This window comes from Larimichthys crocea, chromosome I (genome assembly GCF_000972845.2).
Source record: "Larimichthys crocea isolate SSNF chromosome I, L_crocea_2.0, whole genome shotgun sequence".
Classification (NCBI taxonomy): Eukaryota; Metazoa; Chordata; class Actinopteri; family Sciaenidae; genus Larimichthys; species Larimichthys crocea.
In genome coordinates this window covers 35,852,596-35,864,655 of record NC_040011.1, presented here as the reverse complement: position 1 = coordinate 35,864,655, position 12,060 = coordinate 35,852,596, and the positions used below count along the sequence as shown (strand labels likewise).

The window sequence follows — 12,060 nt, the reverse complement described above, 5'->3', positions numbered from 1 at the left end:
CTAACCAGCGGGTCAGCCCTTAATTGCTTTGACTAGATAAGATTGTTATCGACAGATTATTTTCAACATGCTTATCCACGAAACAAATGACAAAACTAGAAAACAAAGATACACTATCCATTGTAACGCATTCACATCCAAAGAAAACATCCAGTCGCATCGAGTAGGTTTTATGATTTTATTCAGTAAAGAGTAACAGCAAACTTAAATTGGCATAAGGGGATCCAGAAAACGTATGTGATCTAAACAAATAGACAACTATATACGTTTTGGCTCCTACAGGGGGTGTTGATTGACCACATCATGAGAAATGTGGTTTTAAAGTTACCCTGTGGAGCATTGCTTTTATGAGTGAGTTTATGCTTTGTTATTCCTTGTGTGTAAAGATTTATTCCACTGATCCACAAGCCATGTTTACTAGCTGTAAAAGTGTGTGTGTGTGTGCATGCAGCAGGTCATACCTCAGAAAAAGCCGGTGTGTCATACGTAGTAGGAGGATTGTGTATCTGCAGAGTGAGGCAACACGTAACACATTAGGAGTGAAGAATAAACAAGAGAGGACATCTCTCTATGACATGAAACAAACACTAACCAGCGGGACAGTCGGAGTATAAGAGGGTTGCCTGAGTTGTTCTGGCCCTGGTTCAACAGGCTCAATTTCATACTGTAGTTTGAATTAAACAGAAACACAATGTGTACACACATTATTAACAGCAGGACTTTTAACTTTACACCACTGTACACATACAGCCGTAATATGTGCATTCACCTCATAGTAATACACAGCAGGTTCATCATCGTTAGGAGTCTCTGATTGGTAGTAATACACAGCAGGTTCATCATCGTTAGGAGTCTCTGATTGGTCTGATTGGTCTTTCTTGAAGAAAATCCGACAGCAGGCGCAACAGCAGGAAAGTACAGCGGAGACAATACCAGCACCAATACCAATGTAGGATTTATTAAAGGGTGGTGCTGAAAGAACGAGATGATTAGTCGATGGGCAGAAAATGCCAACAATTTTGTAAATTGATTATTTGTCTTATCTGAAATAACGTCAAATATTTCAAATGTAAGAATGTCCTGCTTTTCTCTGATGTGTATCATTGTAAGATTACATATATAAAAAAATCTTGCATGTAGGAAATATACATTAGATAAAATAAAGTTTTAAACACACAGGTTACTTACGCTTCATTTTCAGTGTCACCACCAAGGCTTCGTTGTCATTCAGATCTCTGAACTCAAAGCGCCCGCTGCATGACATTATAAGATTGTTGTTTTGAAGCTCACATGGCCATAACAGCGTTAGCCCTGGGCAATAAAGTGTTTCCAATAGCTTGCCACGACGGGCTACAGTGGCTGGAGTGTGTTTTTTTTCTGGGAAGAAGTAAATGTTGCAGGAGTTCGGTTCCAGATCAAAACCGACCCTGAGTTTTCCTCTAACGCCCCGTATAAAGGTCCTCCGGATTTCTGGAACAGAGGACACAGAAAACAGAAAATACCAAAGAAAAAATCTTTTTAGTACAGAAACACTATCCCTGTGTAATCTTGGTTCTGCAAGTTTTTAGACTGATATTTCACGTGTCATGGCAGCAACATTAGTCTGAAAGTTACATGAGGAACTCTATATCACTTATGTTTGTATGGTGAATATATACCAATGCATTAGAAAGCTTTGATGGGCTGGTAGGCAGATTTTGGTATCTTTGGATTGGTTAGCAGTTCCCTTGTTTCGAGTCTTTGTGCTAAGCTGAGCTGTATCTCATTTACTGTATCCTAACTCAGCAGGAAAATTAATAATTGAATTCCTCAAATGGTGAAACTGTTCCTTTAAATTCATAAATTCATGTCAGTTTCAGCACAATGGATTTTAGTGAAGATAAGTTTTCATCTATATGCTTACATCAAATCAAATCAAATTTTATTTGTATAGCCCAAAGTCACAAAGTCCATTTGCCTTTGGAGGGCTTTACAATCTGTACAGGGAGTGACACCCTCTGTCCTTAGACCCTCGGTTCTTGTGAGGAAAAACTTGCCCACAAAAACCCTTTAACAGGGAAAAAAGGTGGAAGAAACCTCAGGAAGAGCCACAGAGGAGGGATCCCTCTCCCAGGACGGACAGATGTGCAATAGATGTCACGTGTACAGAACAAATCATCACACAAACATAATGTACAATTACAATGAATGATAAAATGATTACAGTAGCAGTGGAAACTGTGATAGAGATAGAGAGACACAGATGCACAGCAGCAGCAAAGTTTTCAGTAAAGGGAGATGTGACTGCATCTTCAACCAATACCGTGCCTGACTAGGCATTACATGTTCTAAACAGGACATGCAAGTTGACAAAAAGTATTGACACCAACACAAACGAAACAAATAAATAAGATCATACCATGTTGAGTATAAAACACTTTGAAAAATTAAAAAACTAAACACAGTCTTTGTTTCAGCTTCACTATGATGGATTTTTGAGTTATGTTAGTGAGGCTGGTTTCACAATTGTAATGCCTTAATTTATTTCACAACACTACTGATATACGGTTGATTCTTGGACTGTCGTCCCACAGCAAGAAGGTTCCTGGGTCAACCCCCATTTAGTGTGGAGTTTGCATGTTGACTGCATAGGTTCTCTCCAAGTCTTTCCAGGTTCTCCAGCTTCCTCCCACAGTCCAAGGATTAGTCCAAACATCTAAATTAATTGGTGACTCTAAACTGCCTGTAGGCATTATTGTAAGCGTAAATTGTTATTCACGCTTACATTCGTGCCTTAAGCGTGAATTGTTTAAACTTTTTTGTAAACCCTATGATGAACTGGAGTCCTGTCCAGGATGTACTGTAAGACACCTTTCACCCAATAGGCTCCATCCTAACAATGATAAGGATAAGCGGTTATGGAAGATGGATGGAAGGTTTTTAGCACTGTAGCAAAAATTAAAGAATGAAACTGAGATCGACTCTTGTGCCCTTGACAGGATCACATGCCTGAGTGTAAAATAAAAAAATGGTGTAGTGCTCCTTTTCCTGCTTTGTTGCTGTTGGTTTGCTTTACACTGAAAGCCCATCTCTTTACTAACTGCTACTTTGTTGATCGTAAGCAATGAACACTGAGCCTTTACAAAACGTAGACATTTTAAACTGAATTTGTATAATCGCTGCATTACTAGTTGCAGTTTTCGAGTGACTACAAGTAGAAATAGTAAGCAGATAACTTAAAGAGCGATGCAACACCAAGTGACTGCACAGTGATGCACAGGCAACTTTCTCCTCCCTCATGGTAGGAAGGTACAACTTTGGAAAGGTCATCACGGCGGTGATCAGTCTCTCCTTCATGTCACATGGTAACTGACTGCCAGCTTATGTGATTAGTCACTGCAGTGTGGTGTTGGATTGGGTTCTTCAAAAGTTAATTCAACTTTTTGCCGCAGGGCTGCTGCGTTTTGTCCAGCATCCCCTGTGATCCCCACTGTCGCAACCTAAATGCACCACCCACATTGTGTGATTTTGTGTGAACATAGCCTTAGTTAGTTTGTTTTTAGAATCCCTGTATCAACTTCACACATAAGGCCATGCAACAATTAAAAAAAACACAAAAAAACAGTGATACTGAGATTTTTTGTGAATGTGACAAAATGTCTTGACAAAAAGAATTAGGATAAATCGAGAACTAAAAAGGATCCTCACCAGATACCACAAGGGACTTTGTGGATATTTTGCGGCCTTTTTTGCCTCTTACTGTGTAGAGTCCACTGTCAAGCTGGGTCAAATTTTTTATCACAAAGTAGATTCCCACCACCTTCCGCCTACTGTCCTCTCTGGCTGGGGGGTCATCACGTTTCCACACGATCAAGGTCTGGTCTGAACTGTCCATATGGTTGAACTCGATGTAGTGAGCCACACTGACCAGCATTATTTTGAATTCCTTCCCATACTCCCTATTATATGAGACACCTAGAAGTTTAACAGTGAGAAAAAAACAAACCTTGTGAATGAACGTCACCATTCCCAGGCATATTTGTTTTTTTTATAAGTATATATTTTTTTAAATGGACACACATATACAGCACTGGTCAAAAGTTTTTTATTTAATGTTTTTTCTTTATTTTATACTATTTTCTACATTGTAGATTAACATTGAAGATACTAAAACTATGAAATAACATTTAATGTCTTCTCTATGTATTTCAGACCATCAGTTGTTTAGAGGTAGTGTTGCATACAGTAAATAGCTCTGTTCAACGTATAGTAATTTATATTATGGCAAATAATAAGGTTTAAAGATTTCCTTTCATACATTTTCAAATATAAAATACTATGTACACAAAGGCTTAGCTGAATACTTGATGGTTAATATTAAAGGTGATCACTAATTGCTGGCAGCTGTATTGGCTAGTACTGATCAGTGATCACAGGGCCTATTTAAAGCATACTATTTATTGTGTAGCATTATTTCTGTAACTTTTCTTAACAACATACTAATTATTAAAATTAATGAAATGATAAAGTATCCTTAATTGACAGTTTATTTCTCAGCAGTAATAACTAATAACTCAGTAGTAACTAATTCACACTGATTTATTTATTTATTTATTTTTAATGCTGCTTTATAATGACTGAACTATATTTGTTGGAGGAACTTTGCAGCTGTTGGCTCATGGTCTTGGTTAGACCTCGACCTGACATCTCCTGTCCTCTTTTTGGTTTTCTATGTTGTGCTGGTGTTTGCTCGATAACCACAGACCACAGAACAACTATTGGATTTGTTTGCCAGTCGTTTCCACTGTCATTTGCTTGACACTTACTTCCGCCTGAAGTATAAAAATATTTTCAGTTCACCATGAAACTGTCATATAATAACCAAAGTCATATAATAACTAAAGTTAAGTTTAAGTGTCTAAGTTTTGATGTCTTTGATATTATAATAAAAAAAATCAAAAAACATTGAAATGAGGATGAGAGTGTGTCCAAACTTTTGACTGGTACTGTATATAGAGTCATACTATTACCATAACTTTACACTATAGCGGATCATGATTACAAAGGTGGAAAAAACATTCAGATATTTTACTTAAGAAAAAGTTGCAATAATACCAATGCAAATGTGTTAATGTTACACTGTTGTCCATAAAGTTCCGAATAAAATATGTTTACCTCGTCATAAAATCAAAGCATACTAAAGTGGATATGTAGTGCATTTAATCTATAGTAATAAAACAACTAATAACCATAGCTGTTGAACAAATATTGTGTAGTACATAGTGCAACTAGAAACATTTCTAAAGAAATTTTGAGTGTGCCTGACTCTGCCCACTCGTCCCCATGCATTATTACTGACACTGCTCAGCAAATTCAGTACTAGAAAAGAATTTTGAGAGTGACGAGTGGGCTGTTATTCAAAAAGCACACCTCAAATACTCATTTTTAACATGTTTATTTAGACACAGGAGCAGCTAGTGCTTACATGCTATCAATTAACATTAGCATGTTAGCATTAGCTTGTTGGCCTTTAGATATACTTTATATACTTTATTTATCCCTCAGTGAGGAAATTCTTTTTTCACTCTATTTTATTTTTTGACATGCATTTTAACCCAGACACACACATGCAGCCCATAGGGCTCATAGACATGCAAACGTGGAGAGAGATGGTGGAGTGATGGGCAGCCGGCTGGACCAGCGCCCAGTGAGCGGTTGTGGGGGATCGGTGCCTTGCTCAAGGGCACCTCGGCAGTGCCCAGGAGGTGAACTGGCACCTCTCCAGCTACCAGTCCACCTTCCATATTTTTGGTCCATGTGGGACTTGAACCGGCCACCCTCCGGTTCCCATGCCAAGTCCCTATGGACTGAGCTACTGCCGCACTCAGTAGCATTAGCATGTTAACATTAGCATGTTATCACTGAAGCGCTAGCAGTTAACATCAGCATGTTAACATTAGAATGTTACCGTTAGCATGTTAGCGCTGATGCGCTAGCAGTTAACATTAGCATGTTAACATTAGCATGTTAGCGTTAGCATGTTAACATTAACTTGTTAACGTTGATGTGCTTGCAGTTCGCATTAGCATGTTAACATGAGCATGTTAGCATTAGCATGTTAGCATTAACATGTTAGCATTAACATGTTAGCGCTGATGCGCTAGCAGTTAGCATGTTAACATTAGCATGTTAACGCTGATGGGCTAGCAGTTAAAATTAGCATGTTAACATTAGCATGTTAACATTAGCATGTTAGCATAGCATGTTAACATTAGCATTTTAACGTTAGCATGTTAACGTTGATGCGCTAGCAGTTCGCATTAGCATGTTAACATTAGCATGTTAACATTAGCATGTTAACACTGATGCGCTAGCAGCTAGCATTCACATGTTAGCATTAACATGTTAACGCTGATGCGCTAGCAGTTACCATGTTAGCATTAACATGTTAACATTAGCATGTTAACGCTGATGCGCTAGCAGTTAACATTAGCATGTTAAGATTAACATGTTAGCATTAGCATGTTACCATTAACTTGTTAACGTTGATGCGCTTGCAGATCGCATTAGCATGTTAGCATTAGCATGTTAACATTAGCATGTTAGCGCTGATGCGCTAGCAGTTAACATTAGCATGTTAACATTAGCATTTTAACATTAGCATGTTAGCATTACCATGTTAGGGCTGATGGGCTAGCAGTTAGCATTAGCATGTTAACATTAGCATGTTAACATTAGCATGTTAACATTAGCATGTTAACATTGATGCGCTAGCAGCTAGCATTAGCATGTTAGCATTAACATGTTAACGCTGATGCGCTAGCAGTTAGCGTGTTAACATTAGCATGTTAGCATTAGCATGTTAACGCTGATGCGCTAGCAGTTAGCATTAACATGTTAGCATTAACATGTTAACGCTGATGCGCTAGCAGTTAGCATTAGCATGTTAGCATTAGCATGTTAGCATGTTAGTAATCAACATGTATTTAATTCCTAGTGGCTAATGTTAATTAGCACTAATTTTAGCATTGGTCGCTAATGTTTGCAAATAGCATGTCTTTACAGCTTGCGCTAACGCTCTGCTGTCTCTGTCTGCCATTTTACACAGACAGGTTCAAATTAAGTGCCAAGAACTACTAAAATGGCCACTCGGCTTCTGTCTGCTGGCTCCTCCCCCCTCTCCTCCTTCAAGCAGGCTGAGGTTGCCAAGCAACCAGGACCAACTGTAATCTGAGGAGCAGTTTGCACCTGTTAGAATGTCAGTTAGAGACTGAGAGAAAATGCTGAGACCTCCTCTCGAACAGGAAGGACTTCTGACCAAACCGTAATTCCAATCATTGAACCGGCTTAACCTGAGGCATGATGAGACCTTCCTGATCGTTTTAAATAGTCGTTTTGTGTCGATAAATGAAGAAATGTGCCCACAAGTGTTTACAGTTCTAAAAAAAAGGTGTGTCCTCATACAGAAGGTGTAAGAACTGTTCAACATGATTGAGTCAATAGGTCCATGACCGAAGCTATGACGTCAAAGCTCATATTACATTATGAAAATATATTAAAAAATAAAAAATATGACAAGTGTTAAATATATAAAAAAGTGTGTCTCATACAGCAGTGTAAATCTACTGTTCTACATTGATTTTGAGTCAATAGGTCACATGACCTGGAAGTATTGAGCTCAAAGCTCATATTTACATAGAAATATATTAAAAATCATAAAAAATATGACAAGTGTTAAAATTCTATAAAAAGTGGGTGTCTCATACAGCAGGTGTAATAGACTGTTCTACATTGATTTTGAGTCAATAGGTCACATGACCTGGAAGCTATTGAGTTTTAAAGTCAATTTACATTATGAATATATAAAAAAAATCATAAAAAATATGACAAGTGTTAAAATTTAAAAAAAGTGTGGCTCATACAGCAGGTGTAGATCTACTGTCTCTACATTGATTTTGAGTCAATAGGTCCCATGACCTGGAAGCTATTGAGCTTCAAAGCTCATATTTACATTATGAATATAATTAAAAAATTCATAAAAATATGACAAGGTTAAATTCTAAACAGGTGTGTCTCATACAGCAGGTGTAATCTACTGTTCTACATTGTTTTGAGTCAATAGGTCACATGACCTGAAGCTATTGAGCTTAAAGCTCATATTTACATTATTAAAAATATTAAAAATAATAAAAAAATATGACAAGTGTTAAAATTCTATAAAAAGAGGTGTGTCTCATACATTGATTCTGGTGTTCTCAACATTGATTCTGAGCAAATACAATGCTACTAGGTAAAATGACATTATATTCTTAGAAAGAACATACAAAACAACAGCAATAATAATAATAATAATAATAACAAGCAATCAACAAATCAAACAAGAAGGTAAATATCATTTAGGTGCAAAGGGCGCAATTCTACTCACCTGCCCTTTCTTTTAGCAGCGTCCTCTTCCTCCAGATCTAGCACTCTTCATGAAACCACCTTCGCAGGTGAACTGTATTCTGTAAAGTAAGTCAACAAAGACAATATCATAAATCTTCTCAGCAATGCCACTGAAGTAGCCACAGAGAGATTTGTGGCTGTAGACAAAAAGAAAAGGGGTGCTATAATCATTTCTATTCAGATTTCTATGAAGAAGATTATGTCTTACATGTCATGTCATTATACTTTTCCAATGTGTGTAATGTGCTGTTCTTAAAATCAAATCACTTTATCACTTACCATATCCCAGTAATAATTATTTCCTGTCTTGTCCTTGTCCTATGATACATAGGGATAATTATTTCCTATAAATCAATTAATAGTCTGCATCGCATTGTTTGTCTGCAAATCTGTTAGCTTTCATCAGTTTGCACTTATAAATGCAGTTGCCCCCATGATGTCTCTGCACAACATGGCAAGGCTCTGCAGGCATCATTGCGGCAAAAATGAGAAGCATGTGGCTTAATACATGAGTGAGGCAACAGAAAGGAATTGGCAGTAACACCAGGAGAGCCAGGCACCAGCTACTGGTTGATAGAACAGTCGCCCGAGACTGTAAGAAGAGACAGACCAACCTGTGCACTGCCTGGATTGACTACAAGAAAGCCTACGACTCAATGCCGCACAATGGAATACTGGAATGTCTGAACTGTATAAATCAACAGGAACCTAAGGACCTTCATCTAGAACTCAATGGAATGTGGAAGAACACCTAGAGGCCAATTCAAAGCCCATTGCCCAAGTCAACATCAAGTGCGGCATATACCAAGGCGATGCGCTATCACCACTGCTGTTCTGCATAGGCCTGAACCCCCCTCAGATCATTACGAAGAGCAGGTATGGGTACCCGATTCCGTAGTGGGGCAACAGTCACCCACTGCTCTACATGGAGGACATCAAGCTTATGCCAGGAATGAGCGAGAAATAGACTCACTGATCCACACCACCAGGATCTACACCGCGAGTGACATAGGGATGTCATTCGGATTGGACAAGTGGTGGCCGATGGTATCAAGGCAGCAGAACCCCTGATGAGGGTGCAGAGGAGGAGGAACAGACAACCTGGAGGGACAAACCCTACATGGCATGTCCACCGTCAGATAGAGGAGTGGCTGATATCAAGAAATCCTACCCAGTGGCTGGATATGCAGGACTGACGACAGCACAGAGGCACTAATCATGGCAGCACAAGAACAGGCCATAAGCACAAGAGCCATAGAGGCCAGGATCTACCAGAGTAGACCAGACCCAAGATGCAGACTGTGTAAAGAAGCCCCCCGAGACAGTCCAGCACATAGCAGCAGGGTGTAAGATGCTAGCTGGATCAGCGTACAAGGAGAGGCACAACCAAGTGGCTGGGTAGTATACAGGAACATCTGCAAACCAGTATGGATAGAAGTACCAAATCCCGATGGGCCATAACCACAGAAGGTGGCTGAGAACAACAGGGCCAAGTGCTGTGGGACTTCAGTTTTCCAGACTGACAAAGGTGTAATTAACATTGAAGAATACGAAAACTGAGAATAAGCATTTAATGTCTTCTCTAGTATTTCAACCATCAGTTTTTAGAGGTAAGTGTGCATGACAGTAAATAGCTCTGTTCAACGTATGGTAATTAATGATTATGGCAAATACTAAAGGTTTAAGATTTCCTTCATACCATTTTCAATATAAACTACTATGTACACAAAAGCTTATGAATATCTTGATGGTTAGATATTACAAGGTGATCAATAATGCTGGCAACTGTATTGGCATCTACTAACAGTGATCACAGGGCCTATTTAAAGCTACTATGTATTGTGTAGCATTATTGTCGAACTTTGATACTAAAACATACCGAATTATTAAAATGTAATGAATGAAACAAAGTAATACCGATAATATGTACCAGTTGTCATATGGTGCTCAGCAATCCAACTAAGGATAAGACTACAGCTCAGTAACTTAAGGTGTCGAACACTGAGTTAGTTCAATAGGATTTGTGCTTTAAGGCTAATATGGGTGGCGTGGAATACACTCATCTATCACATTTATAATTAGCTAGTCATTATAACCGATTTATCTGTGTATGGTTGCGCTGTTGAACTTGTGCGAGAACTTTGCAGCTGTTGGCTATCATGGTCTTGGTTAGACCTCTAACCTGACATCTCCTGTCTGTTTTTGGTTTCTATGTTGTGCTGTGTTTGCTCGATAACCACAGACACAGAACACTATTGGATTTGTTTGCCAGTCGTTTCCACCGTCATTTGACTTGACTCTTACTTCCGCCTGAAGTATCAAAATATTTTTCAGTTCACCAGAAACTGTCATATAAAACCAAGTCAATAATAACTAAAGTTAAGTTTAAGTGTCTAAGTTTTGATGTCTTTATATTATAATAAAAAAAATCAAAAAACTTGAAATGAGATGAGAGTGTGTCCAAACTTTTGACTGGTACTGTATATGAGTCATACTATTACCATAACTTTACACTATAGCGGATCATGATATACAAAGGTGGAAAAAACATTCAATATTTTACTTAAGTAAAGTTGCAATAATACCAATGCAAAGTGTTAATGTTACACTGTTGTCCATAAAGTTGGAATAAATATTTTTACCTCGTCATAAATCAAAGCATACTAAAGTGGATATGTAGTGCATTAATCTATAGTAATAAAAACACTAAAACCATAGTGTTAACAATATTGTGTATACATAGTGCACTAGAAAAATTCTAAAGAAATTTTGAGTGTGCCGGACTCTGCCCACTCGTCCCCATGCATTATTACTGACACTGCTCAGCAAAATTCGTACTAGAAAAAAATTTTGAGAGTGACGAGTGGGCTGTTGCTGGGGGTCTGTATTCAAAAAGCACACCTCAAATACTCATTTTAACATGTTTATTTAGACACAGGAGCACTAGCGCTTACATCATCAATTAACTTAGCATGTGAGCATAGCTTGTTGGCCTTTAGATATCTTTATATACTTTATTATCCCTCATGGGGAAATTCTTTTTTCACCTATTTTATTTTTTGACATGCCTTTGACATGCATTTTAACACATGCAGTACAAGGTACAAGGGCTCATAGACAGCAAACGTGGAGAGAGATGGTGGAGTGATGGGCAGCCGGCTGGACCAGCGCCCCAGTGAGGCGTTGTGGGGGATCGGGACCCTGCTCAAGGGCACCTCGGCATGCCCAGGAGGTGAACTGGCACCTCTCCAGCTACCAGTCCACCTTCCATATTTTGGTCCATGTGGGACTTGAACCGGCCCCCTCCGGTTCCCATGCCAACTGAGCTACTGCCGCCCCCAGTACATTAGCATGTTAACATTAGCATGTTATAACACTGAAGCGCTAGCAGTTAACATCAGCATGTTAACATTAGAATGTTACCGTTAGCATGTTAACGCTGATGCCTAGCAATTAACTAGCATGTTAACATAGCATGTTAGCATTAGATGTTAACATTAACTGTTAACGTTGATGTGCTTGCAGTTCGCATTAGCATGTTAGCATGAGCATGTATAGCATTACATTTTAGCATTACCATGTTAGCGCTGATGCGCTAGCCAGTTAGCATGTTTAACATTAACATGTTAACGTTGA

General features: G+C 38.6%; 1 protein-coding gene across 2 annotated transcripts in view; it reads right to left on the bottom strand.

Annotated features, from left to right (window-relative positions):
* LOC109142801 (uncharacterized) overlaps nt 1-12,060 on the bottom strand; it is a 28,154-nt gene that overhangs the window by 1,499 nt on the left and 14,595 nt on the right. For both annotated transcript variants that reach the window (XM_027286351.1, XM_027286353.1), the window contains exons 6-11: nt 3,688-3,954; nt 1,189-1,470; nt 874-972; nt 770-819; nt 593-664; nt 462-506 (exon numbers count right to left, since the gene is read on the bottom strand). In XM_027286351.1, coding sequence (XP_027142152.1) covers nt 462-506; nt 593-664; nt 770-819; nt 874-972; nt 1,189-1,470; nt 3,688-3,954 — 815 coding nt within the window. The remainder of the gene's footprint in view (nt 1-461; nt 507-592; nt 665-769; nt 820-873; nt 973-1,188; nt 1,471-3,687; nt 3,955-12,060) is intronic.